Here is a 27,472-nt window from a genome sequence, read left to right as displayed (position 1 = left end):
AATTTTCAGAAGAGACTGTGGGTGACTGTCTTTAGATCTTGAGGATGAGGAATAAATCTTAAAACACCAGACACAAAAATCATCACCATAAAATAAAGATGTGAGGAATTTGACTATACTAAGATTAAAAACTTGAGTTCATTAGAAGACATGTTAAAGAAAGCAAACCAAGAGAAGATATATCACATATAAAAACAAAGCATCTATACCAAGAATGTCTTATGCAAACCAATGGAAAGGATACAACCAAACAGAAAAACAGCAAAGTCATAAATGGGCATTTCATGAACTTTAGATGGAGCAAAGGGGAGGGAGGGGAAGGAAGGGGGCAAAGGGAAGGCATGATGGTGGAGTGAGTTAGACATCATTACCCTAAGTACATGTATGAAGACACGAAGGGTGTGAAAATACTTTGTGTACACCAGTGACTTGAAAAACTGTGCTCTATGTGTGTAATATAAAATGAATTGCATTCTGCTATTATGTATAACAAATTAGAATAAATAAATAATTTAATTAAAAATGGACATTTCAAGGAAAAGGCAACACACAAAGCCAATGTGGATGCTGAGACTTAATTTTCCCAATTCGAGAAAGCACCTTATGAAGTAAAACAGGATTCTTTCCCCTCCCTCTCCCCTCTCTCTCTTTCTCTTTATTTTGCACTATTAAGAATGGAGCTTGGGAGGACCTATCCTGAGTTATACATCAGCTTTTTTTATTTGGAGACAGGATCTTGCTAAGTTGTCCAGGCTGGTCTCCAAGTTTTGATCCTCCTGCCTCAGCCTCCCAAGACACAGGCCCAGGTGGCTGAAAATAAAGTGCTTAGTCAACGTTGCTCGTGTAAATCAGCCCAGAAAAGAGGCCAAGAATGCCCTCAGGCCCCCCTCCGTACTGATCTTGACATCAGCTGGATGTCCTTTACTAAAATGAGGGCACTGTGAAGGTGACATTTCAGAAAGAAGTTACTTATTTTGTAACTGTATTTTATTTATGTATTCTATACTGGAAAACAGCTCATATAGTAATATTTCTAAAGATTGGTCATCAATAGGAGACTATCTAAACAATACTGAAAAAAAAAACCAATTTTGATTGTCATATTCCCTTTTGTTTTCTGTGGAAAGCTATACCAAGTTTGAATAGGTTGCATTTCACAACAACTTGGGAGGCCTAGGCAGGAGGATCACAAGTTCAAGTTCAGCCTCAGCAACTTAGTGAGATGCTGTCTCAAAATAAAAAACGGGCTGCAGATGTAGCTCAGTGGTTAAGAATATCACTCCTGGATTCAATCACACACACATACACACACATACACACACACACACCAAAAAAAAAAAAAAAAAAGAATGCCATGTCATAATTTGGTAGAATCTTTTTGTAAGCAATGTGAAATTATTTACTCAAAAAATATTTAGACATTTATATTTTCTCCTACTCAGCAATTTAACATCTGTGAATTTATTCTAAGCCAACGGTCATGAATGAAAAAGTTAAAAAATATAAATGTTAAAAATGGGGAATTTTTTTAACCCATTTTAATTTAAAGATATTTTTGCTCATTTGAAACTTTTTTAATCCATTATTTATTCAGTTTACCCATATACCTATTAAAAATGACGAGAAATAATATTTAAAGGCATGGAAACCGATCACATGATTATAGATGGAAAACAGTATGTAAAGTATGGTTCTCTTTAAAATATGTACCCCCAGGAATGCCTGAAACAACAGACTGCAGAGCTATACAGCAAACAGAAGAGAAAACGCAGAACCAAATGGCGACGGAGAACATCAAGTCACAGGGCTGGCAAGCAAAGAACTGAAAAACGAAACCAAAAACGAACAGAAAAGCCGAGGAAAATATTGATTTGAAAAAAAGGAAAAATACAAACTTCAACCAATCATCAAAGAAGGCAAACAGTGAAGATGACGTCTAGAATAAGAAAAGCATCCGTCCCAAAGCAGTAAATCCGAGGATGGAACGCCAGAATTGAAAGGCTTGGGTGACATAAAGAGCATTCTCGGTGAGAATAAGTAACATCAGAAAAATGTGTTGAATCTAAGGCTCAATATTTCTGAGCATTGTGACACCTCTCCATAAATCTGGGAAAAATGAAATTGCAAAGGTCAGATGATGGTCAAGGTCAAGTGGCTTTTGAAAGGTGGAATTGGGATACTTTAGATGGTTTGGGAAATGCTAGTGCACCATGGCAAAAAAGAAACCACTGGCCAGAAATTCTGAACCTAAGCACTAAGGATGAAGGAAAAGTCCAGTGAACTATGGTGTACTATGAATATCTTATCAATGTCTCAAGAAACAATGTGGGCTGTCTCTATAGGTTAAATTGTATGAATGAAATACCATTAAGTGAAAACAACACAATCCAAGATGGTCTGTACACCTTGATTGAGGCTCTGCCCTGTGCATGTATTTATACTGGTAAATAAAGACTGGAGGTGAATTTGTATTGATGCATTATCAAATACATAATGGAGTGTTTTTTTTTTTTTTTGGTACTGGGAATTCGACTTTACTACTGAATTTCATCTCCAGCCCCCTCCCCCTTTTTATATACTTTTTATTTTGAGATAGGTCCTCATTTAGTTGCTTAGGGCAACTTACTGCTAAGTTGCTAAGGCTGACCTCGAACTGCCTCAGCCTCCCAAGTCACTGGGATTACAGGTGTGTTCCCCTGCATGCAGCTCATAATAGACTTTTGTGCCAGGGCCATTCCCTTCTATTGCACTTTATTTAATGAAATAATGTTTTCTTCTTTTTAAATATTCTGAACAATTAGCATTCCTTTAATCACTAATATTTATGATCCTGGAGTACTTGCCTAGCATGTGGCTTATGCAAGATGGAAATTTTATTTATTACTTATTAATTGTTTTTAGTGGTTCTAGGGATAGAATCCAAGGCTTCACGTGGTAATCACGTGCTCTGCTCCTAAACTACATCATGGGCCCCTAGACATTCTATTTTATTTTTCTCTTATGTAGGTATTGGTAATTCAGGTTTGGTTGATATAATGACTTTCACTTCATGGTGTGAAGTCTAGCTTCATGTGTGCCTTCACCCAGCAGGAGGAAGCCCAGATGAGGGATCCTGCCTGCTTCTCTTAGGGACACATCCCAGAGTTTCACAGGATACCTCTGCTGATGGCCTGTTGTTCAAAATTCAGTTACATTGCCACTCCTAACTCAAAATGGGCTGGGAATATATTATTTTAGGAACCTGTGAGTCCACCTATTTATTTATTTATTTTGTTCTTTTTAGTCATACATGGTAGTAGAATGTATTTTGGCAAACTATACATACATAGAGTGTAACTTATTCTAATTAGGATTCTATTCCTGTGGTTGTACATGATGCGGGGTTACCCTGGTCATGTATTCAAACACAAGGCTAGGAAAGTTATGTCCGATTAATTCTACTATCCTTCCTATTCCCCTCCCCTCTCCCTTCTCTTGGTTCACCTTTGTCTAATCCAATTGTCATTCATTTTTAAATCTCTTTACTATATAAATGCTTGATGCAAAGTTTAATCAGTGCTACATTTGAAATTGGTTATTATCAATAGCAGGGTAGACTAGATCTCTTTTTTATTTTTCTAAATTTTCTTTCAGAGGAAATATATGCTTCATTTTCTGTAAATGGATGGAACTGGACACTATCATGCTAAGTGAAATAAGCCAATCCCCCCAAACCAAAGACTGAATGTTCTCTCTAATATTCAGATGCTGATGGGGGGTGGTGTGTTTTCCTGGATTGGGAGTGGCAGAGTTGGGGAAGAGAGGGAAAATGGGAATGGGAAAGACAGTAGAATGAATCAGACATAACTTTCCTATGTAGATATATGAATACAGGACCAGTGTACAGTGTAACTCCACACATGTACAACCGCAAAAATGGGAAGTTGTACTCCATATATGTATTATTTATGTCAAAATTCATTCTACTACTTTAGATAGGGCAAAGGGGAGGGAGGGGAAAGGAGGGGGCAAGAGAGTAGAAATGATGGTGGAATGAGTTAGACATCATTACCCTAAATATGAATGATATGAGACACGAATGACGTGAAAATACTTTGTGTACAACCAATGTCTTGAAAAATTTTGCTCTATATGTGTAATATGAAATGAATTGCATTCTGTCATCATGTATAACAAATCTGAATAAAAAAATAAAATAAATAAATAAATAAATAAAATTGGAACTATACCCCCAAAACAATGCATTAGAGAATAAAAAAACAGTTACGTGTAAACTAAAAACAAAACAAAACAAAACATTCCACTGTCTTTCATAACTAAAAAGAACAAATTTTTAGAAATTAATAAAAAATGAATAAAACTGTCAATAAATAAATAAATGTATGGAAATACACAGCTCCTCAAAAGTAATAGGCATGTCAATTCACAATAGCTGAACTATGGAATCAACCTAGATTCCCTTCAACAGATGAATGGGTAAAAGAAACTGTGGTATGTATACACAATGGAATATTACTCAGCCTTAAAGAAGAAAGGAATTATGGCATTTTCTAGTAAATGGATGAAACTAGAAAATATTATGCTAAACAAAATAAGCCAATCCCAAAGAACCAAAGGCCAATGTTTTCTCTGATATGCAGATGCTAATTCACAATAAGGTGGGGGGAAGGCCTGGGGTTGTGGCTCAGTGGTGGAGTGATCGCCTAACACAAGCGAGGGCCCTGGGTTTGATCCTCAGCACCACGTAAAAATAAATAAACAAAATAAAGATATTGTGTCCAACTACAACTAAAAAATAAATATTAAAAAAAGGTGTGTGTGGGGGAAGAATAGTGGTATTTTGGATTAGACAGAAGGGAGTGAAGGGAGGGGAGGGGACATGGGGGTAGAAATGATAGTAGAATGAATCATTATTACTCTATGTGCATATAAGATTACATGATTTGTGTAACTCTACATCATGTACATCCAGACAAATGAGAAGTTATACTCCATTTATATATAATGTGTCAAAATGTATTCTACTGTCATGTATAACTAATTAGAACAAATAAAAACATTTAAAAATATAATGCAAAAAAATAATTGGTATAAATTGAATTCTATTCTGAGATAGTAAATGTTCTTGATGTCTGTTGACAGTGAAATTTTCATTATGTATGGTTACTACTAATTGGTTTTGTTCTTCATGACTTCAGACCCTCACTCTCACCTACATTTTCCCATAATTTCCTTAGTTGTAAATAATCAAGGTCAAAATTTCCATATTTTCTCTTTATCACTTTTTAAAAATAAATCTTTTGTCTCTTGTTCTGGTGAAAATTGGTTGGTATATTGAAAAGTCATGGCATTTCCTTGTCTGTAACACAAACTGCCCCCAATTTTTCCTCGAAAGCTAGAATCTCAAACTCATTCACGCAGAGCAGAAGCTCCCAAAAGATATTCTGCAAGGGAAGGAAATTAAATATTGATAATTAATTAGAAATTCTGAAGGAAAGACACTCTCACCCAGGAAGACCAGGTTTCTATAGTTCTCTAACATCACGTCTCTAAACAAATTCCACGGAGCAGGCTCCAACCTTCCCAGTCCTCTTAAGAGAAATCAGTGACCATATTCCTCAGTGATAATAGTTTCAAATGATTTTGAGGACATATCCTCATTTTCTGTAGCCATAGGGAAGAGAGATTTTCCTTATTTATTTTTCCTTTTAGAATTTCCAGTGATAGGGCTGGGGTTGAGGCTCAATGGTAGAGCGCCTGCCTAGCACCTGTGAGGCACTGGGTTCCTTCCATTTTCTGGTGCTCAGGAGGCAGGCCTGCTCTCCAGGGATCTTTAGTTCTAGCACATCAAAGCAAGCTGGGATTCCTAAGCCTGGGAGAGAAGGCTAGAGCCAGATGTTGGGAATGGCAGACTGCAAAGAACAGGGCCCTGGCCAGATGTGAGTTCACCTATCCTATTTATTAATAATGAGGAAGGACCCAGCCGGATTTGAGTTTGCCCATTTATTAATAAAAGGAAGTGAGATTCATAAACATTAGGAAACAGCCAGAAGTTTCTTCCACAGACTGTCTTTAGAGGAGCATCAGTACAGAAATCCTTTAAGTGATTGAATATGAGACCTAAGGGGAAATAAAATTTGAAAGCTAATGAATGTGAGTTATTCTGGAGACAGTGAAGGGCTAGAAGAAAGGATCAAGGGGGGCCCTTAGGGAATCAGAGAGTAGTGATTGACAGGAGGCTTCAGCAGGGGTAGGGAAGAATGACGAAGCCGTCAGATGGACACTCAGCACCAGTTCCAAGGAAGGAAGGAATGGTCAACAATGCCTCGGGGAAGAGATATTGCTATGATCTGAATGAGTTGGACCTTATGATGGAATTTGTATGTTGAAACTTAATTGCAAATGTGATCATATAGAGGGGTGGGTCGTTTAGGAGGTGATGGAATCAGGAGGGTTCTGGGATTAGAGCCTTCATCAAAGGGCTTGAAGAAGGGGTTTTGTTACCTTTTATTCCTTTTGCCATGAAAGGGTGCTGTGTTATGGTTTGGATATGTGATGTCCCACCAAAGCTCCTGTGCTCATGCGGGAATGCTCAGAGTTGGAATGATAATTATGAAAATGTCACCTAATCTGTTCATCCTAGTCGGAATGGACTGGGTGGTCACTGTAGGCTGGCAGGATGTGGCTAGAGGAAGTGGGTCCTTGGGAGTGTACCCTGGAAGGGCTCATCTTCCCTGCAGCCCCCTTCCTTGTTCTCTCTGCTTCCCAGTTCTGGAGAGCTGAGCAGCTTTCCTCCCACATGCCCTTCTGCCATCGTGTTCTGACACATCTTGGTCCCAGAGCAATGGAGCTCACCGACCATGGACTAAACTTCCTAACCAGGAGCCCAAGTAAACTTTCCCTCCTCTAAGTTGCTCTTGTCAGGTATTTTGATCACAGTGATGAAAAACTAACACAGGCAACAAGAATCCCTCATCAGATACTGAGAGATGGTGCCTTGATCTTGGACTGCCCAGGCTCCAGAATTACGAGACATAAGTTGCTGTTGTTTTTAAGTTACAGTCTGTGGTATTTTGTTATAGCAATACAGATAAACAGAGACAGATATCAATCACGATAAAGATATAGTTTTTAAAAACGCAAGTTGTGGTTGTGTAGGTTTCAAATCAAAGGTTGCCTCAAGTGTTTCTGGAAGCAGTTCTGTGTGACCAAATGACCTTTTGAAATTTGGAATGTGGGTAAATCTCAGTGTAAGCACATTATGGTTTAATTTAGGTCTAGGGCTGGTGAAAGAGCTCATACCTGTCCTCAGTAAGGGACAAGTTCATACCTGAACAGTGAGGTCATCATTTCAGTCACTGTGATCAAGTGACTGGGGAATATGGGTAGCCCTGGGACAGGAAATGGAACTCAAGGGAGTAGGCTCAGGGGGGGAGTAAGGGTTTCACCTTTGCCTTTTGAATGGTTTTAGAGAAGGAATCAAGATGAATAGAAATGGACTCATTAAGATGCACTAAAATGTGTACAAGGATGTTAATTGTAGCATTGCTTGTGATACAGACTGGAAGCTACCCAAGAGTCACCAGCTGCAGAGTGGACAAATAAATTGTGCTGTAGTCACTCAACAGACTTCTAAGTGGCAACTCTTTAGCTTCAGCTCCCAGACTGGCTGCTACTCTGGGCATGACTAGTGAGTGTCATGGGCAAGTCTTTTGAGGAAGAGCAATAGGGAGAAAAAAAAAATGGATTTACAGGGGAAAGGAATGGGGAAAAGAGGAAGAAAGTGATAAAATGAAAGAAGCAGGTACCTTGCCCCATTGCCTCAAGGACCTAGTTGTCTGCTTTCCTATTTGGAGCCTCCTCCTAGGTGCTCAGTTCTCCTCCTTACAAGCCTGCAGAGCTTCCTTCCCATTCTGGAGGGAGGGAGGGTGTGGTGAAACTCTGAAAACAGACAGACCTGCCTTATATCACTAAGAGACTGGCAAACTTCTTTAGTTAGTCTGTCTGTCCCAGGGGAGCTAGGACTGGTGCATGACAAGTACTGGCACCTAGAAGACCCTGCAGAACTGGGATAAGATGCCTATCTTCCCTCAGGCCAGAGACGCTTGACGCTGACCAACAGAACTTTCTAGACTGATGGCTATTGAATGGCACTTGAAATGTATCTAATGCAACTGAGACTGAAATCTTTATTTTATTCAATTTTTATTTTTCTGTATTTATTTAAAAATTGTAGTACTGGGAATTGAATACAGGGCCTCAGCATCCAAGACGTTTCAGCATGCTGGGCAAGCATTCTGCCACGGAACTAATCCCCAGATCCTTGCTTTACTTTTATGTTTTTTTTTTTAAATTTAAATTTGTTATATATAACAACCTTGTTTTACTTTTAAATAGCTATCTATGGCAAATGTCTACCACATTGACTGGCACAATTGCTAGGGTGTTCGCTGGGTTGGGAGTGTGGCACGGTCCCCTGCCAGGCCATGGAGCAGGATGGCTCATTCTGGTGCACACTGCAAGGCACCGGGTTCGCTCTGCCTTTACACTGTGATTTCTTCCCTTAATAAACCAACCCTCTCTGAGTAAAGCCGGGTCTGGCGGGACTACAGCAATTAAGAGCTCAACCTACCTGTCTCCTTGCCTCCCAGCCTTTCCAACACCCGATAGAGCCTCCCAGGGTCATGGGCTCCCTGATACTTTTTTGCAGCGAGGCGGAGAGAGTGCATTTCCACGCTCGTTTCACCGACCAGGAAACTGAGGCTCGGGGAGGTTGCGGCAGATGGTGGGAAGGAGTGGCACTCCAGTCTTAGCAGAAACTCGTAGGAACTCTAGCCTCTCCACAGACTGCCCGTGGGTCGGGTTGTCAGGGTGTGTGGGGAAAGCGGAGGGTAAATATTTGGGGCTGTAACCCGGGCTCCGGCCACAATTCGTCACTGCGGTCCACAGGCGGGCGCGTGGCGAGGGCGGTGCTTCGGCCACCGGGGCGTCCCCGAGGTCGGCAGGGACCGACCCTGGCGGCTCCGGCTTCCGCGGCCTCGCCCCGCCCCGCCCCGCCTCCGCCCGCGGCTATAAGACTGCGGGGCTGGCGGCGGCGGGAGCCGGAGACGGAGCGGACGCGGGCTGGGCTGGGAGCAGCTCGGTGGGATCCGAGCCTGACCGAGGGAGAGGCAGGGCGCGAGGGTGAACCCAGCAGTAGCTCCGATCTCAGCGCACAGTCCCCGGCTGGCACCTCGCAGGGCCTCCCGCCACGCGCGCCGTGCCCAGCCCAGCTGCCCCATGAAGCCTCCTGCAGCTCAGGGCAGCCCCGCGGCCGCCGCAGGTGAGTGTGGGGTCCTAGGCTCCCCTCGAAGCCCAGCGGGGGGTGGGGGTGGGCGAGAGAAGAGGAGTCCCTTATTGTCCCTTTACGCCCCGCTCCCTTCCTTCCTCACCCGCGGGACCCTACCCACTGGTGACCGCGCGCGCGGGCGGAGGCAGCTTAGCTCCCCGCGTAGGACTAGGGATCCGAGCCCGACGCGTAACGGGCACCTCCTGACTCAGTCTTCCCACTGCCACCAGATTCGCACGCGCCCCGGTGGAGCAAGCGTAGGGACAAGCGCCCGACAGCGCGTGGGAAAGACTGTGGCTTTCGTGGCTGTGTCGATTAGCTGGAGGACCTAGGCTTGCAGCCTCGCAGTTGCAGGCTCGGTTTCCTAATCTGTGCAACAGGCTGGCTAGCTGGAGGCACTTTGGAGAGTGGTTGAGGGTTGAAAGAACTGCGTGAATGACACCTGAAAAAGGCGCAGTAAATGTTAGTATCCTAGGCGGTCCCCTCCTGCCCCCAAGAGTAGCTAACCGCAGCCCCCATCAACTGAGCTCACCGTCCCTGACCCCCAGCCCCAGCCATGAACTCCGCGGCTGCCGCAGACCTGACCGATGCGTTGTGCGAGTTTGACGCGGTGCTGGCTGACTTCACGTCGCCCTTCCACGAGCGCCACTTCCACTACGAGGAGCACCTGGAGCATATGAAGAGGCGCAGTAGCGCCAGCGTTAGTGACAGCAGCGGCTTCAGCGACTCAGAGAGTAAGTGTGACCCCTTGCTAGGACAGTGGCCCCGTGACCTCACTGTTCAAGCGTTAGCCTCAGTTTGCTTTATCTGTAAGTAGACATGGGGGTCAGGAAACCGAGACCTAAAGCTCCAGGAGGCCTGGAAAGTTGAGTTTTCAGGACTTGTAAGCCCAGCAGTGGTGGGACCCATGAAGGTAGTCCCGGAAGGCTTTTGAAGGACACGTTTACCTCTTGCCTACAGGTGTGTCATGAGCCCGTGGCAGGACTCCTGGGACCTCAGCCAGGCCTTTCCACAGTTTCCTCTCTTTCTCCTCCTTTCCTGATCCTTCTAAGCTATAACTTTTTAGAGAATGTGGAACAAGAGTCACCTGAATGGTGATGGTGGTGGTGGGGGGAGTTGGGGGGGACATGGGTGGACACAGTACTGAAACATTTGTGAAACCAGAGAAGATTTCATAAGCTGCTGTTCTTGGAATTTTTGAAATAACTTCTTGCCCTTTCTTCTGGCCCCGAGCTCCCAGACTTGTTGCTCCATTGTATGCAGTTTTGAAAGAATCTCTGGCACTGCAGAATTCAAGTACAAGGGTTTTAAGAGTGTCCCTCTTCCTTCAGGCGGTTGGTCACCCAGCCTGGAGGGGGAGCTAGAGAGTAATGACATGGAGGGGATTCCTGGTAATCTTTCTTACAAAGGGGTCTACCTCGGGACCCCTTTGTCCTAAAAAAATCTTGTAAAGAGACAGTTTTTATTTTTTTCCCCAGGAATTCAAATGCCCTGTATGATTATGGATATCTGTTTGGATGTCAGCGGATTTGGCAACTTTTAAATATTACATGATTGTTGATTTTCAAATCCTGGATTACTTTATTGTTTTTCAAAGTGAATTTAGAATTCATCTGTTTATTCTAGATCCCTTAATCCCTAGATGGGTTGCAAGCATGAATGCCATTACCTTTGCTGCCTTTTATTCTGAGGATAAAAGGAATGGCCTTATGATTCTCTTGTTTTGAAGTCTGAAGCTTTCTCTTGTTATTGGGCAAAAGATTCATGCAAGACTTGCTCCTGAGCTATTGTCCTGAAAAGGGATGTGGATCCTTATCACCCTGGTCAGGGTCTGAGTCAGAAATCAGTTCCAGTTTCCTTGGCAGCCCTGCCAGAGAGTTAGAACAAGCTGTAACATTTGAGTAGAAAAGGGATTGAAGACTGTGCTCTTAATATTCCCTTAGAATTTTGGGGTTTTATTGCTAATGACCTGAATGCTCATTTTCAATGTCAAAGGGAAGTCTTCAAATTTTTGAACTTTTTCAATATCAATGGCCAGACTTAAACTTGTCTCCTTTTTATTGGGGCATGGAGCAAGTTCTTCTTCAAATACAATTCTTTCCTCTATGGAAAAGAAAGCCGGGACAGTCTTGTCATTCCTGCTCTGTGGCAAAGAGCAGCTCCTTTAAAGCCATAGCGTCATTCTGCTAGAATACAACCTGAGCATGTCCATTCATGGCTACTCATACTTTCCACTGGGTGGGATTTCAGATCTTCATGTGTTTTCAGGGGTCTCAGAGAATGAACTGACACACATTCTTAACAGTTTGGGGGGAGATACTTGGGATAGAACTTGTGGGGGTTTTTTTAGGGTATATGTGTATATTTTCCTTTCTGCTTTTGTTGTTAACTGTTAACCTAACCCTTAGTTTGGTGGTTAGAGAAGTAATGGGAAGGGTCTAAAGAAGGCTCAAATGACATTCATCTTTGCTATAAATGTGTAGTTTGTTTCCCACAAGACTAGTTAGAAATAATCTTGGCAGGAGTTGTGTGTATCTAAATAGTAATTTCTTAAGGAAGCATAATATGTGTATTTTAATTGCTGCCAAGAATTGAGCACAGACATTTGTTACACTCATTTGTCTGTTTGATGTTTTTCTGTAGAAGAAAATGCAGGAGAGGTAGAGCCTATTGCAAATTAGCTCTCTGGAGGGGGACAACCAGAGTAATGAGTGTAACAGCAGCTCACTTTTGCCAAGCCCTTACTATCATTAGTCTGATAATTATTTATTAGCTCTTGCTATTAGTGATCTCTTTTTTTTTAAAAAAAACTTGCCCTCTTTAATGCTTAAAAAAACCACTAAAATGCACATATAAGACTATATCGTACAGATCAGAATCATTGGAACCAGTGTCTTTCATGAAAATGTTATGTATGAAGCTATAACCAGTGTTACCTGGTTTGTCCTCTACCTTTTACAACTCTGTTTCTCAGAGGGTGCAATAAAGGTACAAAGGAGATCAGAACAGGATTCCTGTTTCTTTGAAGAGCACTACTTCTTCCACCCAAAGGAGTAAGTTACTTAGGAAAGAAGGATGGATATTGAATGAGGACTACTCTTCCTGTTCCCACTTTCAGGGAGACCTCCTAAGACATGAAGGGGGCAAAATAAGATTGCAAAATAAAAATTCACATTAGGGATGGATTCAAATGGTAGCTGGTTAAAACAGGGTAGTATCTTTCCCACAGATTTGTATTCCAACATATATCACATACTTTACTGGGAGCATCTTTAACTTAAGCAGTAAAAGAGCAATCTAGCTGGGAGCTAGGGCAGTGTTTTTCAAACTTGACCCTTAGAGGTGCTTTAGAAGTTGTGAATATTTTTGGTTTAAATGTATCTATCTATCTATCTATCTATCTATCTATCTATCTATCATCTATCTATGTTGTAGTTGGACACAATACCTTTATTTTATTTATTTTTTTAATGTGGTGCTGAGGATCAAACCCAGCACCCTGCACATGCTAGGTGAGCACTCTACTGCTGAGCCACAACCCCAGCCCCCATTTAAATTTGTTTTTAAGAATATATATTTTTAGTATTTTAAAAATTATGAAAATATAATAGCATGATTTCTCCACTGTGTTTAATCAAAATTTTACTCATCATAGTCCACATTTTAGCCAGTATGGTAGTTTCTATTACCTGACTTTATAAAAAGTTTATAACATTATCCTAAACCTTAAAAGATGGTATGAATTTTTGTCCTTGAATGTTTTGGCATTTTGACTTTTTCCTTTGTGGGTGGTGGGGTGGGTGGTGGTGGTGCCGGTGGAGATGTTTTGATACTTAATAGGGAAAGTCTGTGGTCTACTGTGTGTCCTCAGCTATAATGATATCATAGACCATATTTGGGAATAAGGAACTGGCTTCTTCAGCATGAGCAACGTATACCAAATCTACATATCTTTGTCTAGACTATTCTGGTCTAGCCCTAGGTGAGGGAACATTTTGGGTTCTGGGGGACCAGAATGACAGCATATCAGTTGATGTGATTTGGGAGCCACTGAGACTAGAACCTGGATTTGTTGAAACCCTGAGTGGATAAAGCCAGGTAGGAAGCTCTCCCGATGTCTGGTACTGTGTTAGGAATTCTGGATGAGTGACAGATCTTACTCTGGCCAGGGTGGTGAGTATAGGGGCTCTTTCTTATTGTATTCCACTGTAGTGAGGCTGTCAGAATCTAGATTTTGGGGAAGAGAGTCCCCACCCCCACCCCTGTCTCTGCCATTCCCTGTGGGAACAGGGAAACAGATCCAAGGCTTTCTTTTTCTCAGTTAATTACTATAGTTTGCTTGCTGTAAACGTGTGGGATTGTTCTATATTTACAGGAGCTCTGGGCAAGGTTTACTGTCTGTGGTTTTACTTCCCTCTAGAGTAGCACATGTCAGTGCTAACCCTAAATTACCTTTCCCCCTCTCCCTCCCCAACTAAAAAAAAAAAAAAACACGTCTACTTTTTAAACAAGTCTCTTGTTTTTGCCTGGAGTTTCTGAAGCTCTGTTGGTGTACCTAAAGTTAATTTGGTTGTATATTTAATATGCTTTTACTTCTTTTGATGCTGCCTTAGAAAACCCAACCCCAGAATTTGAGGTTCCCTGGCTTCGGTGCACTAAGAGAACCTGGCAAGGATATTTCCAATAGGGGAGTTAAGATGATTGTGAGAGAACTTCAGAGCAGATTGAAGTAGATCTTATAGGCCCTCACATATTGAGCCATAAAACCTGCCAAGTTTCCCCAAATCATCCCAGTATGAGTCCATGGAGCCTCTATTAATAGCACCTCCTGATACCAGGGTGGGGCATTAATACATGAATACACTATCAGCCAGGGACACATTGCTGTCACTTTATCAGACTAACTGGCTGATGTTTTGCAAGGAATAGAGTTCCAGGGAATGGGAGTCAGGCCTTGCTTACCACAACACCTACTATGAGATTCCATTCGTTATAGGTGTGTAATAAAAGTCTGTGGGAAGAAGTTTTATTGGGTAAAGGATGAAGAGAGGTCTAGAGTTTGGGGTCCCTCTGTGTAGGGGGTTTGTTCTTGGGCCCTTCTGGAGAGAAACTTAAGAATTTTGCTACCATCTAAAAAAGAGCAGGATCCAGGGTCCAGAATATTGGTTTTCTTTTTCTTACTTATGAGGATCTTTTCTCTCTTGGGCTTGCTATTTGCCATTTTGCTAGGAACTTTATTAAAACGACAGGCATCATATACAGGGTATCTGGCCTATAACTGCCCTTTTGCATGGTCTCTGTCCTATGAGATCTTTCCATGGTGGCATGGCTTCAGGGCTCTTGGGGTTGCTTTTTTTCATGAATGGCAGGTGTAGATTATTGCTGTAGCTGCCATTTAGATGCAGGTTTGACTTAAGGATGCTGGGACTTCATTTCCTCTTGATAGTTGAAGGTCGAACATCTCAGAATGTGGAGTTAGGTCAGCCCAGATGGTGTAAGGACATGGAAAGAGAGCAGAATGGTGGTGTGGCAATGAGCCAGTGAGGCGCGACCCTGTGTGTGTGTGTGTGTGTGTGTGTGTGTGGTGGTGGTGGTGGTGGTGGCAGGGGCAGGGGGAGGGGAAGCCAGCGCATGCTAAGCTGGAATGCCTGTGTGTGTGTATGTCTTTGTATATAGTGATACTGTAACTAGTATTTTGTGTCTCTCCCTCCCTTGTTGTTGCCCGTGTAGCATGAGTTCATTAACAAGAAGAGACAACTTCTGACTATTATAGGAGGTTGGCTTGTGACTGAATTTATCAGTCAAGTAAAAGTCTGGGAGTAGTTTTCTGAGTTTGAGGAATGTACTTGATGAAGGCATTTAGCATGTGGGTCAGGTTCTGAAGGAGCAAAGGCAAGCGAGGGCTGTCCTCTGAGATTATGGCTCTTCTGCTGAGTGTCCTAAGCCAGCTGGGTTAGTTGAACTTTCCCCAAATCCTCACTGATACCCTTTTTCCTCCCTCCTGTTTTCTTTCTTCCTCCCCACCTTCCCTCCCTCCCCTTCCCTCCCTCTTTTCCTCCTTCCCATTTTCTCCCCCCCTCCCCTCCCTCCCTCCCTCCCTTTCGCCCTTCTTTACTTACTTCTTTCCTTTTTATGATACAGGTGATTAAACCCAGGGTCACCTTATCACTGAGCTACATCCACAGCCCTTTTTATTTTGAGACAGGGTTTCCCTAAGTTGCTGAGGCTGGCCTCAAACTTGTGATCCTCCTGTCTCAGTCTCCTGAGTCTCAGTTGGGTGCATGTGGCACTGCACCCAACTTGGATACCCATTTCCCCTACTATCCTCTTTTGCAATATGCTTTTCCATGTTGAGATATTTTTCCTTCTACAGACACTTGCTAATGTTTGGTCTACTTGTCTGGAGGGCAGAAAAAAAAAAGTGATATTTTTCTCCTATCCCGAACATGAGTATATGAGGGTACAAAATTGCTGGAGATATTGGGCCTAACAGAGATGAAGTTCAAAGTCAGGGGAAGGTGCATACAGGGTGGAGTGAGGTGTGGTGATGAAGCTGACTCCCAAATGCCAGCTGTTCTGGGAGATAGAGACCAGAGAGGTACCTTCTGAGCTCTGAGCCAGCAAGTCTTGGAGCTGGAACTTTGCCCAAGGACAGGCATGACTTGCTTGATGTCTTTCGGAGCCAAGGGCCTCATATACCTTCCTCTGGTTTGTGACCTGACTCTGGGACTCTCTCTAGTTTTCTTACATCATCTCCTCCCCACAAGTGTCTCAGGCTCTATCTGTGGCAGTTCCCCTGGTTATTGCACTGTCCATAGGTCCAAAGTCAGCACAACCACTTTCCTTTGTGCAAGGGGCTGCTTGAGAGGTGATAAACCAAGCTGAAGGGCTTCTCAAGTCAAGCTTTGGAGAATAGCAGTGCTCTGAGAAATATTAAGAGGAGGGCCACAGAAATATGTCCCTATGTCAAGTGCACTTGGGAATAAGGCCCAAACTGGCTTCTTTATCATAAGACATCGCAGGCACGTTAAAAATGGGAATGCCAAGGGTGCTTGGTGTTTCTATAACTTGGTTGATCATGCAACTTCTTTTCCAAGGACCAGCATTTTGAGGAGTAGGTTTGGGGGCATATGTAGGTATAAGATTGGGTGTTTGGATCTCAGTGTTCATCATCAAAGCCCTGAAAAATAACTGTGGTCCTATTAGGTGACCCAGGCTGGACCCCTGGAAGGAAGAAAAGATTGTGAGCACTGTTCACAAGGATATTCTGGGCATGTTTAGAAAAGTGGACCAGACAGGCATATAGGCCAGAAATAGAGAGAAGATAAGATGGCACCTGGGACTGGGAGAAGGTAGGAGAAGAGGGAGCCTCATACCTGGGAAGGTGTAGCAGCCTTTTAGGGCTGAAGCTGAACTCTCTCAGAACCAGAAACCTCTTTCTGCAACCTGATTCTTTTAAATTTGGATATCCTTTTTAATGTAGTCAAGTTCATATTTTAGTTAAAGGAACCAAAAGGCAAGATGTTTTTGCCTCCCCCTGAGCTGGAGGGAACTGGCCAAGGAGGATTAGGAGCCTGCCAGACCCTTGTTATTCAGCTGCCCTTACTCACCTGAAGAACTTTCCAGAGCTCATCTCTCCACCACCTCGGCTGGCTTTGTGTGCTCTTTTACCCAGAAAGGCTGTTCCATTGCCACCTCAGCAGCCACATCCTGCTTCCGCTGGCGGCTCTGCCTTTGAGCCCTTTGCCTTGGTGCTGTTCCCTTTCTCTTTCACCACCCTGCAGCTGGGCTAGCCATGGTCTGATTTCCTCTACCTTGGTAGGACTCAGAGACTTCAGAGCAGGGAGGGTCTTTAAGGAATCTTTAGCCCACATTTCTGTTTTATTGCTGGGTACACTGAGGCCCAGAGATACTGCCTTGCTCAAGGGTACTTGAGTGCTCAGTAGCTAAGCTGCTTTGGGTCCTTCTGCAGTCCAGCCCTGGCTCTGGGTCCTTGCCTTGCTGTTGTGCTAGTCTCTGGGGTTACAAGAATAGAAGGATCTATGAAATCCCTTGCATGTCTGTAGTAGGTAGCCCACCAGGAATAGAAGCCTCCTCTTCTTCTTTTTTATTGTTATAGTGCATTATAATTATACATAGTAGTAGAATTTGTTGTTTCATGTGTACAGATGCCCACTATATAACAACATAATTTGGCCAATTTCACAGGAACAGAAATCTGTATCTTTGACTCTCCTTGTTTCTAGAGTACAGAATCTTGGGGAAATCCACAACAAAGACTCTCAAGAACAGTGCGGAGGATTATTAAACCATAGGATCCACCTTTGTTTGTATCTTAGGGGGTTCCGAGAGCTGGGGGACATTTTTCATGGAAGATGATTCCTTATTTCTAAGGTGCCAAACCAACCCCCACCTCTATCAGTCAAGCACTGGCTTGACCACTGGGTCTGACACCTGTTCAGTAGGCTCTTGTGTTCTGGCTGAGGTCTGGTCCTACTGATCCCTTACACTTTGGTGTGTTTGACTGGAGAAACACACACACACACACACACACACACACACACACACCTGCCCCAAATCATTAAATCATTTTAGGGTATAAATATAAGATTTCAAAATCTACCTGATTTCTTTACTAGAGATTTGCAACTTTTGGAGCTAAATGGTTGGTTATGAGTAATTAACAGACAACTGAGTGCTATTTCTAATGATTATGTTTTCTTTTCTGGAAGGTGCAGATTCACTTTATAGGAATAGTTTCAGCTTCAGTGATGAAAAGCTGAATTCTCCAACAGAGGCCACCCCAGCTCTGCTCTCATCCACTGTTGCTCCTCGGAAAGGTAAGCTCACGGGATGGAGTGTGAGCTTTCCTGCTTTTAATTTTCCTCCCCTTCCCAATCCTTCTCTTTTCCTCTTGTTCCTAACCAATCTTTTCCAAATTTGAAAAACAAATAGATAAGACTAATATCAGTTATGGTAGAGTGTGAACTGGAATTTGTAATTCCTCAGGGTTTTGATCTGTGTGAGGACAAGAGTAAATAATTTGGGGTAGACAACCTGCATTCATGGGGGAAAAGATGACTTGTAGATTCCAGACTGTTCTTTCTCATTGTAAACATGACTGTGCCAAGATGATAGTGCTTCTTTCTGTTCTCCTCCCAAGCTACTTGGTTCCAGAATTTAAAAATAAGCAATTTGGCTTTGCAGAAAGGATTTTTTTTAGTGTATTAACTATTTAACCAAAGCTTTCACATGACCAATTTAGTAATTAACTTATGTCATCATTATGAGACAAGACGTGGCCTAACATGATCCAGAATAGCAGCTCCAGCCTGTCTCTACTGTGATATTAATAGATCTAAAAAGCTTTTAAAGATGCATGAGCAGTTTCTTAATTTTGGGAATTGACAGAGTGTCTCCAACTGGAGAGCTGAATGTTCTGTTGCACTGGACCAGCGCCCTTTTGAAAACAAAAGAAGTTTTCTTCCCCCCACTAAGGAAAGTTAGACTTGCTGAAAATAGTTGCAGAATGTAATAAAAATGGGACATATTTTAAAAGAAATATGGAGATCCCATCACTTTTCTCAATCTGGCACTGACAGAACTTCTCTCTTTTCTGAAAGAGATATTTTTAAAATTCCCTTCTCAACACCGCAATCCTAGCAGCCACTGGGGATTCGGCCACGGTTCAGCTCTCTGTCTATAATGGATCTGTGGAATTCAGAGACAGAGCAGTCTAGAAAGTAGCTTAAACAGTGTCTAGATTTTGCTACCTGATCCTCTAGAGATAGGAATTAAAGCTGGGGAGGGGGAGCCTCTTTTGGCAAACGGACTTGAAAAGTGAAGAACAATAAGCCGGTTGTAGCCAGTGGAGGATGAATAATTAAAATACATACTCAGTAATGCATTTTTGGGAAAGCACCAAGGGTAAACTCCACAGAAAAAAGTAAAACATACAGAGAAAATATACATCTCAGGTTACTGAGAGATCAAAATCTAGATAAAGACCGTTACTTCTTGCTGGCACCACCATAGGACAAGGCTTCCTGGGCCCAGCTGCCTCACATCTCCTTCCCTGTGCCACTTCCAGGAGGAGCAGTGTAGTTCTTCATTCATTTTGTGCTGGAGGGGCTCTGAGGGCTGCAGTACTGCCCTGGGGTGATAGGACAAGCAAGAATGCATCAGAAGGTGGGAGCCATAGGAATTACAGAATGTGGGGCTCCATTCCACACAGCGCCATGCTTGCCGTTTTTTTTTTTTAAAGAGAGAGAATTTTTTTTTAATATTTATTTTTTAGTTCTTGGCAGACACAACATCTTTGTTGGTATGTGGTGCTGAGGATCGAACCCGGGCCGCACGCATGCCAGGCGAGCGCGCTACCACTTGAGCCACATCCCCAGCCCATGCTTGCTATTTTTGACCGATAACTCAGATCCTTATCAAGCAAAAAGTCAAAATATTTTGTTTTTCCTCCTTTCCCTCCTTTTCCTCCAAACTTTTAAGACAACAAAGTGAGTTTTAGGAGGGTGCAGGGTGAGGGTGGTGGGAGAGCAGGTGATGAACTAAAAAAGAAATATTGAGGCTAGTCTTTAGCATTGGTTTCTGAGTTTACCATGAGTAAAAGGTTGGAGCAGACACTCAGGACTGGTTACAGGACATGCTTCAGTAAAGTCTCTGAAGATAGATGCAAAATGGAAATAATCCCTCGCATAATCCTGGAAAACCCCAATGTGGGGTCATCAGCTGTCTTTGATGGGGAAACTGAACTCAATTTCTTATTTTACAGCTAAATTAGGAGACACAAAAGAGCTAGAAGACTTTATTGCTGATCTTGACAGAACATTAGCAAGTAAGTACATGTCTGGCAATTAAAAAAAAAATCAAACAGAAAACTAGCCGACCCCTTTGATAAAGTGCTGTAATGTCAACCAGCTTGCCTCGGGGCATGAGGTTACATCATAAGGCTTCTTTAGGTTTAGAAATAGGACCCTAGTGGCTTGGAAAGAAATTCTGAGGATAAGCTTGTGTTAAAGTAGACCACATTCCTTTCTAAACTGTGAGGACAGGTCCCTGGTGAACAATGGTGTTTTGTTTGGGGAAATAGAGAGTAAGCAAGACTGGAGCTTTACCTTCCTGATGGCTTGTCAGGTTCCTTAGAGAAGGAGAGCTGGTGGATCACATAAGCATTAAGCAGCACACCAGCGAGTTCCATCCCAGGGAACCCTCTGGCTAATTTTCCCAGGTTAGATCCAGGAAACTTGGTGAGATCTGACTTTTAAGACTTAGGTGCCAAAGAAAGAATTGGTTTGGGGGACCCATACCAATTACTGAAAAACCTGGATTAAGGATGCAGTACTTGTTTTCCATTTTGGAATCATACTAATGGTAACCCAATTTGTGTGACCAAAGATATTGACAACTGAAGATATTAGATCATTAACTACAATGTTGGTTGTGGGCTCTAGGGGAAGAATCCTTATAATCTATCCATATACCCTACTTAAAAAGGACAAGATTGGCCAGACTTCTTGGTGCATGCCTGTAATCCCAGCAGCTTGGGAGGCTGAGGCAGGAGGATCGCGAGTTCAAAGCCAGCCTCAGTAAAAGTGAGTTGCTAAGCAACTCAGTGAGACCCAGTCTCTAAATAAAATACAAAAGAGGGCTGGGGATGTGGCTTAGTGGTCGAGTGCCCCTGTTAACCACCACCCCCCGCCAAAAAGGGGGACAAGATTGTAAGACTCAGGAGGACCAACTCCAGCCTCCAGGATGAAATTTGTCCCAGCTCCTCCATTTTTTGGTGAAAGGGTTAATTTTCCATAAAAAGAATTCTGTGCTGTACTAAATAACTAAGTAAAATGTGAAAAAATAGATCCCAAACTATTTTAAAATAGCTCTGTTCTTAATACTGTTTTAGAAAGATGGAAACATCAGGTAGAAGGTCTTTGCATCATCTCTATTTACCTGAAGATTTTATTGCTCCTTTTCTTACATGCTGCTACACCCTACATCAGAAGATCTAGGCCTGTTTTGACAAGAGATTATTCTAACTGCAGCACAATTTGTATGAGACCTATGTAACAGGCCTGTCTACTTCATGGAAATTGCAGTTGGCCGCCCAGTCATTGCAGTTAATCAGACACACATTACGTGGGAAGCCTGCCATTAAGTTTGATGTTTTGATGCCTGTCTGAGACCGTGTGATGTGGTTAAGCATGGGAATCATGAACTTCTGTGAGTGACTGACCTTCTTTATATCCTGTTTACAGGTATGTGAAACGAGGAGTTCCAGGTCCTTTTATTACAAGAGAGAAGCTTCAGAAAGCTCCGAGGACTTGGCAAAATCAGCTACTAGAAAATGCTGCCAGAGGCGATAGAGATGGATGCTCACCTACCACCAGGCCATTCTTAGACTCACCTTCAAATTAGCCCGTGGGCCCGTCTCTGGGCAATTTAGACAGTGAAACTGACTTTGTTGACCTGCCTGCAGCTTATTAGAACAGGTGATCTATGCTAATGTATTTTTCTCTTAAAACATAGCTTTCTTGTAATTTAAAGTGCTTTTATGAAAATATTTGTAATTAATTATATATAGTTGAAAATAGTAAAATGCTCTCCCTATTATAATATATTTTTGTATGCAAATAAAATTTGAACTGGAGTCTATATTTTGTAAGCTTCCCTTCTCTTTATTTCTCTCCCTGTGTTTCCATTCAGTAATACTCTAGCAGGAACAAAAAAATCAGCACATAAGATTATATACACCACATACTATGCTATTCTTTTTGGGGGGTGGTACCGAGGATTAAACTCGGGGGTATTCAACCATTGAGCCACATCCTCAGACCTATTTTGTGTTATATTTAGAGACAAGGTCTCACTGAGTTGCTTAGTGCCTTGCCATTGCTGAGGCTGGCTTTGAATTCGAGATCTTCCTGCCTCAGCTGAGCCGCTAGGATTACAGTCGTGTGCTGCTGTGCCCAGCTATAAATTGCACTTTCTTTAGCCTCTTTCTTCTCCTCAAGCTTCTGGGAAAGCTTTTATGTTGAATGCAAATATTTATTTCTTTTTGAAGTTGAGATATTTTTATGGTTTGGGTACGAGGTGTCCCCTAAAAGCTCCTGTTTTAATGCAGGAGTATTCAGAGGTGAAGTGCTTAGACTATGAAAGCTGTAACCTAATCTGTCCAACCTAGTTTGAATGGATTAACTGGGTAGTAACTGTTGGCAGGTGGGTCATGGCTGGAGGAGGTGGGTCACTGGAGGATGCCCTGCATCCCTTTCCCCTTCCCTCTCTGTCCTTCTGCTGCTGGTGTCCTTGCACCATGATGTTCTGCCTCACCTTGGGCCCAGAGCAGGGGAGTTACTGACCATGGACTAAACCTTTGAAACTGTGAGCCCCTAATAAACTTTCCCTCCTCTAAGTTGTTCTTATCAGTTGTTCTTATCATTTTGGTCACAGTGACACAGTGCTAACACAGAGATAATTCCCATTTTGTAACATGCAATTCAATGGGTTTCAGTATATTCAAAGATATTGCAAACATCACCACTATCTAAATCTCTGCCTCTATGGATTTGTATAGTCTGGAATTTCATATAAATGAAATACATGATGTTTTGTATCTAGTTTCTTTCACTTAGCATAATATTTTTAAGGTTCATTTATGTTGTAGCATGAATCAGTACTTTAATCCCTTCTATGGTCAAATAATATACCCTTGTGTGGATATGCCACCTTTTGTTCATGAATCCATTGGTTAACAGACATTTGAATTAGTTCCACTTTTTGGCTAATGCATACACATATGAAAGTATTTGTACGAATGTATGTTGTCATTTCTCTTTCTTTTTGGTACTAGGGTTGAACCCAGGGACATTTAACCACTGAGCTTCATTCCCAGCCCTTTTAAAATTTTTTATTTTGAGACAGAGTCTTGCTAAGTTGTGTAGGCCCCTCACTAAATTGTTGAGGCTGGCCTTGAGCTTGTGATCCTCCTGCCTCAGCCTCCTGAGTCACTGAGAATACAGGCATGCACCACCATGCCTGGCCTTGTCATTTCTCTTGAGTGTATCATTAGAAATGGAATTCCTGGGTCATGTGTTAATTGTATGTTTAACTTTTTGAGAAATTACCAAACGTTTTCAAAGCAGCTGCACATTCCCATTGGGTTGCATGCAGATTTCAACTTCTCCACATTCTCATCAACACTTGTTAATTCTCTCTTTTTGAATATAGCCATCCTAGTGAGTGTGAAGTGTAGCTTTGTTTTGTATTTACTTTGTTTTGCATTTTTCATGACAAAAGATGTCTCTGTGTTTATTGGCCATTGTCATATCTCTTTGGAGACATATCTATTCAAATCCTTTGTCTATTTTTAAACATTGGACTCTGTTTTTTATGTCAAGTTACAGGAATTTCAATGTATTCTGGATACAAGCTCCTTATTGGGTATATGATTTACAGATATTTTCTTCAATTTTGTGTATTGTCTATTCACTTTTTTTGTCCTTTGAAGCTTAAAAGTTTTATATTTTGAAGAAACCCAATTTATTTTTTTCTGTTGTTTCTTGTGATATTGATGTCATAGCTAAGACATTGTTGTCTAATCTAAGATCACAGAGTGACCAGTATGCTTTCTTTTAAGAATTTTACTCCTGAAAGAATAGTTTTAGCTTTTAACATTTATATCAGTGACATACTTTGAGTTAATTTTAGTATGTGATATAGGACATAGGAGTCCAACTTCATTCTTTTGTATGTGAATATCCAGTTGTCACAAAATAGCACTATTATTGAAAAGTCAATTTTTTTCCCGTTGAATTGTATTGGTACCCTTGTGGAAAATCAATTAGCTAAATATATAGTTTTTTTAAAAATGTATCATCAGTTTCATTCCACTGATCTACATAACTATCCTTATTGTATTACTACATAGTCTTGATTATTATAGCTTTATAGTAAGTTTGAAATTCAAATGTGTGAATTGTATCCTTTTTTTGGCTGGTATGGGTCCCTTGCATTCCTTTAAGTTTTAGTATTACCTTGTTAATTTCTGCAAAAAAAAGGCAGATGAGAGTTTTGTAGATAGTGTTGAATCTATAGATTGCTCTGGGGAGAGTTGACCTCTTAATGACATTAGTCTTCTTGGCAGTTTTTAAACACAAAATATCTTTAAATTTATTTTCTTTAATTTCTTTTGATCCTATTTTGTAGTTTTCACAGTACAAATTTTGCCTGCCTTTCACTAAATTTCTTTATAAGTATTTTATTCATTTTGATGCTATTGTAAATAGAAAGTTTTTCTTATTTTATTTCTAGGTTTTCATTGCTAGCATATCGAAATACCATTGATTTTTGATATTGATCTTGTGTCTTGAAATCTTGCTGTACTTGTTAATTATATCTAATAGTTTATGTGTGTGTAATTCTGTATTACTTGCAAATAGAAATGTTTTACCTCTTCTTGCATATGCTGAATGCTAACCTCTTGTTTAGAACTTCCAGTATAATGTTGAAAAGAAATGGTGAGAGGACACCATTCTCATTTTGTCCCTGGTCTAAGAGAATAAGCTTTCTTTCAGTCTTTTTCATTAAGTATAATATTAGTTGTGGGATCTTTAAAAAAAAAATCAAATGAACCCTTGAGTTGTTTTCTAAGCTTGATTTTTCTATTACCTGGATCTGGCACTTGTTCATGCATCAGAGCCTTGATTCACTTTGGAGATATAGATATATATGTATATATATATATATATATTTTTTTTTTTTTCAATCAGGACACAAGTGGCTATTATTTTCACTGTAACTTTTATTACTGGCCTCTTCTGGAATTGAAGATCTAATTTCATTTGGCAGCTCTTTCTTTATGGGCTCCTGGGATCTGGATTCCCAAAGTTAGAAATGTAGTGTGTGAAGTTTTATAAGGAGAGGAAATGGATTCTTTTTATAAGTGTGTGGGAAGGGCAGTTTGTGCTCTATAAACCCCTGTTGGATAATGACTTAGGGACAAGTGGGCTGTGGACTGAGTCACAGCTTGGGGTTCTGGGAATGCCAAAAAAAAAAAAAAAGTGTTTTAGAGTTTCTCAAGATGTGTTTCAAGGATTATAACCCTAACCTGTTTAGAAAAATAAGGATTAAGTTAATTAAGGTATTAAGGTCATATACTTGAAAATGCTGTCTGCTACATATTCCACTTAGAGATTTATTATGCATATTATTGTATATGTTACTTAGGAGTCAGTCTAAGTTGCTGGATCAGAGAACCAAACAGGGTGGCTTGAAAAAGAGGGAAGTTTCTTTCTCCTTAGCATTCCTGAAATGAGTGGTACAGTGCTGGGAGGGTGGCTTTCTTATCCAAAGTGACTGCTCCTGATCTTATCACATTTACAGCCCAGCAATCAGAAAGGAGGAAAATCAAGTCAAGCTCAGGCCTGTTTCTTTCAACGACATGAGTAGAAGGCACAGTCACTTCTGCTCACATCCCTGTGTTCAAGTCTTGATCAAATGGTCATTTCAAGCTGTGGGGGAGGCTGGGGAGGAGTTTCAGCTGAGCAGTTATTTGCTTAGCTAAAATTCGAGAATTCCATTATTTAAGAAAGATGAGGAGAATGGGTATTGGAGGGCATCTAGTCATCTTTTCCGTGGCACATTGAAACTTCGAAGTGTCCTGCAGCTAAGAGACCTAGCTTTTGTCTTTCCTTCCTTCCTTCCTTCCTTCCTTCCTTCCTTCCTGCCTTCTTTCTTTTTGGAAAGCTGTCAATAATCCACAGCATTTTGGCGTTCCTTAGAACACCCCATGGGAAGTGCTATCCCAGGTAACCTCATTCTTATGGGATCTATTGTACCCCACCTTCTCCAAGAGGATGGCGCTTGCAAACAGTTCAATTGCTACCTGGAGAATGTCAGCCAGCAGGCTTTTGGGAATAGAATGAGACTGGATATTACGCAGACAAAGCTGACATGTTTTTGACTGGGAATTTTCTAACTTCTAGGAGGAATAGCTAAAGCAAAACAAAAAACACTTCATACAAGTAAGAGGATCTAGTGTAGCCCAAATAATCACAGGCCTGCCAGCCTCTGGACTGGGGCAGAGGAACCAACAGGAACCACCCACATCATGTTGAAGTGAGCTACCTCCTGCCTACCCCCAGGTGTGAGAAGGCTCATCTGAGTGGAGGGGCCAGAAGTGGTGATGGTCATCAGTCAAGATTGGGGACACTGAGGAAGTTTCTCCACAGAAATATCCCTTTAGGGGTGGGATGGGGGAGGGGGAGACATGGAGAACCCATTGTTCCTTGTCTGAAGGGCCCTCACGCCAGACCAGCTTCAAATCTCAGCTTGACCACACACAGTACCTTGGACAGGATTTAAAACAATTTTTTTTTAGATGTGGATGGACACAAAGCCTTTTTTGTATTTATTTATGTGGTGCTGAGCCTTGAACCTAGTGCCTCACACATGCTAGGCAAGCACAAAACCACTGAGCCACAACCCCAGCCCCTGGACAGGATTTTTAAACCTCTTAGCAGCTCTGCTTTTTCATTTGTAAAGTGGGGGTGTGAGTCTCTATCTCCTAAGATCAGAGCCAAAATGAAATATAGAATATGAAAAGTGTTTGGTTCTCTTTCTCTTCTTCAAATCACAAGAACACTGGGCTGGCCTCCTGCACCCAAGGTAAAAGGAAGCACCACTTACCGTGGCTGCTGAGGGCAGGTCTAACCGCACTGCTCCTTGTCTGATAGAAGAAAAGCAGCAGATCTGGTCTAATGAGACCAGAGAACACAGACAAAGGCCACGAGACTGGCTGAAGCCCCAATCCCACCACTGACAGATCCCTTCTCCTCTCTGGGCCTCACATTCCTCCGGGTAAGCACAGGAGTGAGGCTCATCCTCCTGTCCTCAAACTTGCCTCTCTCTCCTGAAAAACAGATGGAATTTTTCTTGTTTTTTTGGTTGTGTGTTCCTTCCACACCCATATCCAAAATGTTTTCCTGTGTTAATTTATTTGGCTAAGAATGCTGGTGGTGAGAGACACTGAACAGGAAATGGCTGTCATAGCTGCTGTCTGCCAGTGTTGTTTTTTTAAGGTTTTCTCCTGCACAGCTCACCTTCTCTGGGCGGCTTGGTATTACGTGCAAGAGTAAG

At 41.9% G+C, this 27,472-nt stretch overlaps 1 protein-coding gene across 1 annotated transcript; it reads left to right on the top strand.

Moving 5' to 3' along the window:
* Window positions 1-9,089: 9,089 nt before the first annotated feature.
* On the top strand, window positions 9,090-21,991 carry Rgcc (regulator of cell cycle). Its single transcript, XM_026399580.2, has 5 exons — window positions 9,090-9,322; window positions 9,877-10,062; window positions 18,061-18,168; window positions 20,115-20,177; window positions 21,595-21,991. The coding sequence occupies exons 1-5, from the start codon at window positions 9,280-9,282 to the stop codon at window positions 21,600-21,602; spliced, it is 408 nt and encodes a 135-aa protein (XP_026255365.1). The 5' UTR covers window positions 9,090-9,279; the 3' UTR covers window positions 21,603-21,991.
* Window positions 21,992-27,472: the final 5,481 nt, after the last annotated feature.

Source organism: Urocitellus parryii, chromosome 2 (genome assembly GCF_045843805.1).
Source record: "Urocitellus parryii isolate mUroPar1 chromosome 2, mUroPar1.hap1, whole genome shotgun sequence".
Lineage (NCBI taxonomy): Eukaryota > Metazoa > Chordata > Mammalia > Rodentia > Sciuridae > Urocitellus > Urocitellus parryii.
Note: the sequence above shows the minus strand (reverse complement) of the source record. Positions and strands in the feature narration are given on the sequence as shown.

Excerpts from the sequence above, each read along its gene's own strand:
- Rgcc (XM_026399580.2), top strand. The coding sequence starts at position 9,280 with ATGAAGCCTCCTGCAGCTCAGGGCAGCCCCGCGGCCGCCGCAG. Across the intron at positions 9,323-9,876 it reads CAGCCCCGCGGCCGCCGCAG|CCCCAGCCATGAACTCCGCG; the intron begins GTGAGTGTGGGG and ends CCTGACCCCCAG. Across the intron at positions 18,169-20,114 it reads CACTGTTGCTCCTCGGAAAG|CTAAATTAGGAGACACAAAA; the intron begins GTAAGCTCACGG and ends CTTATTTTACAG.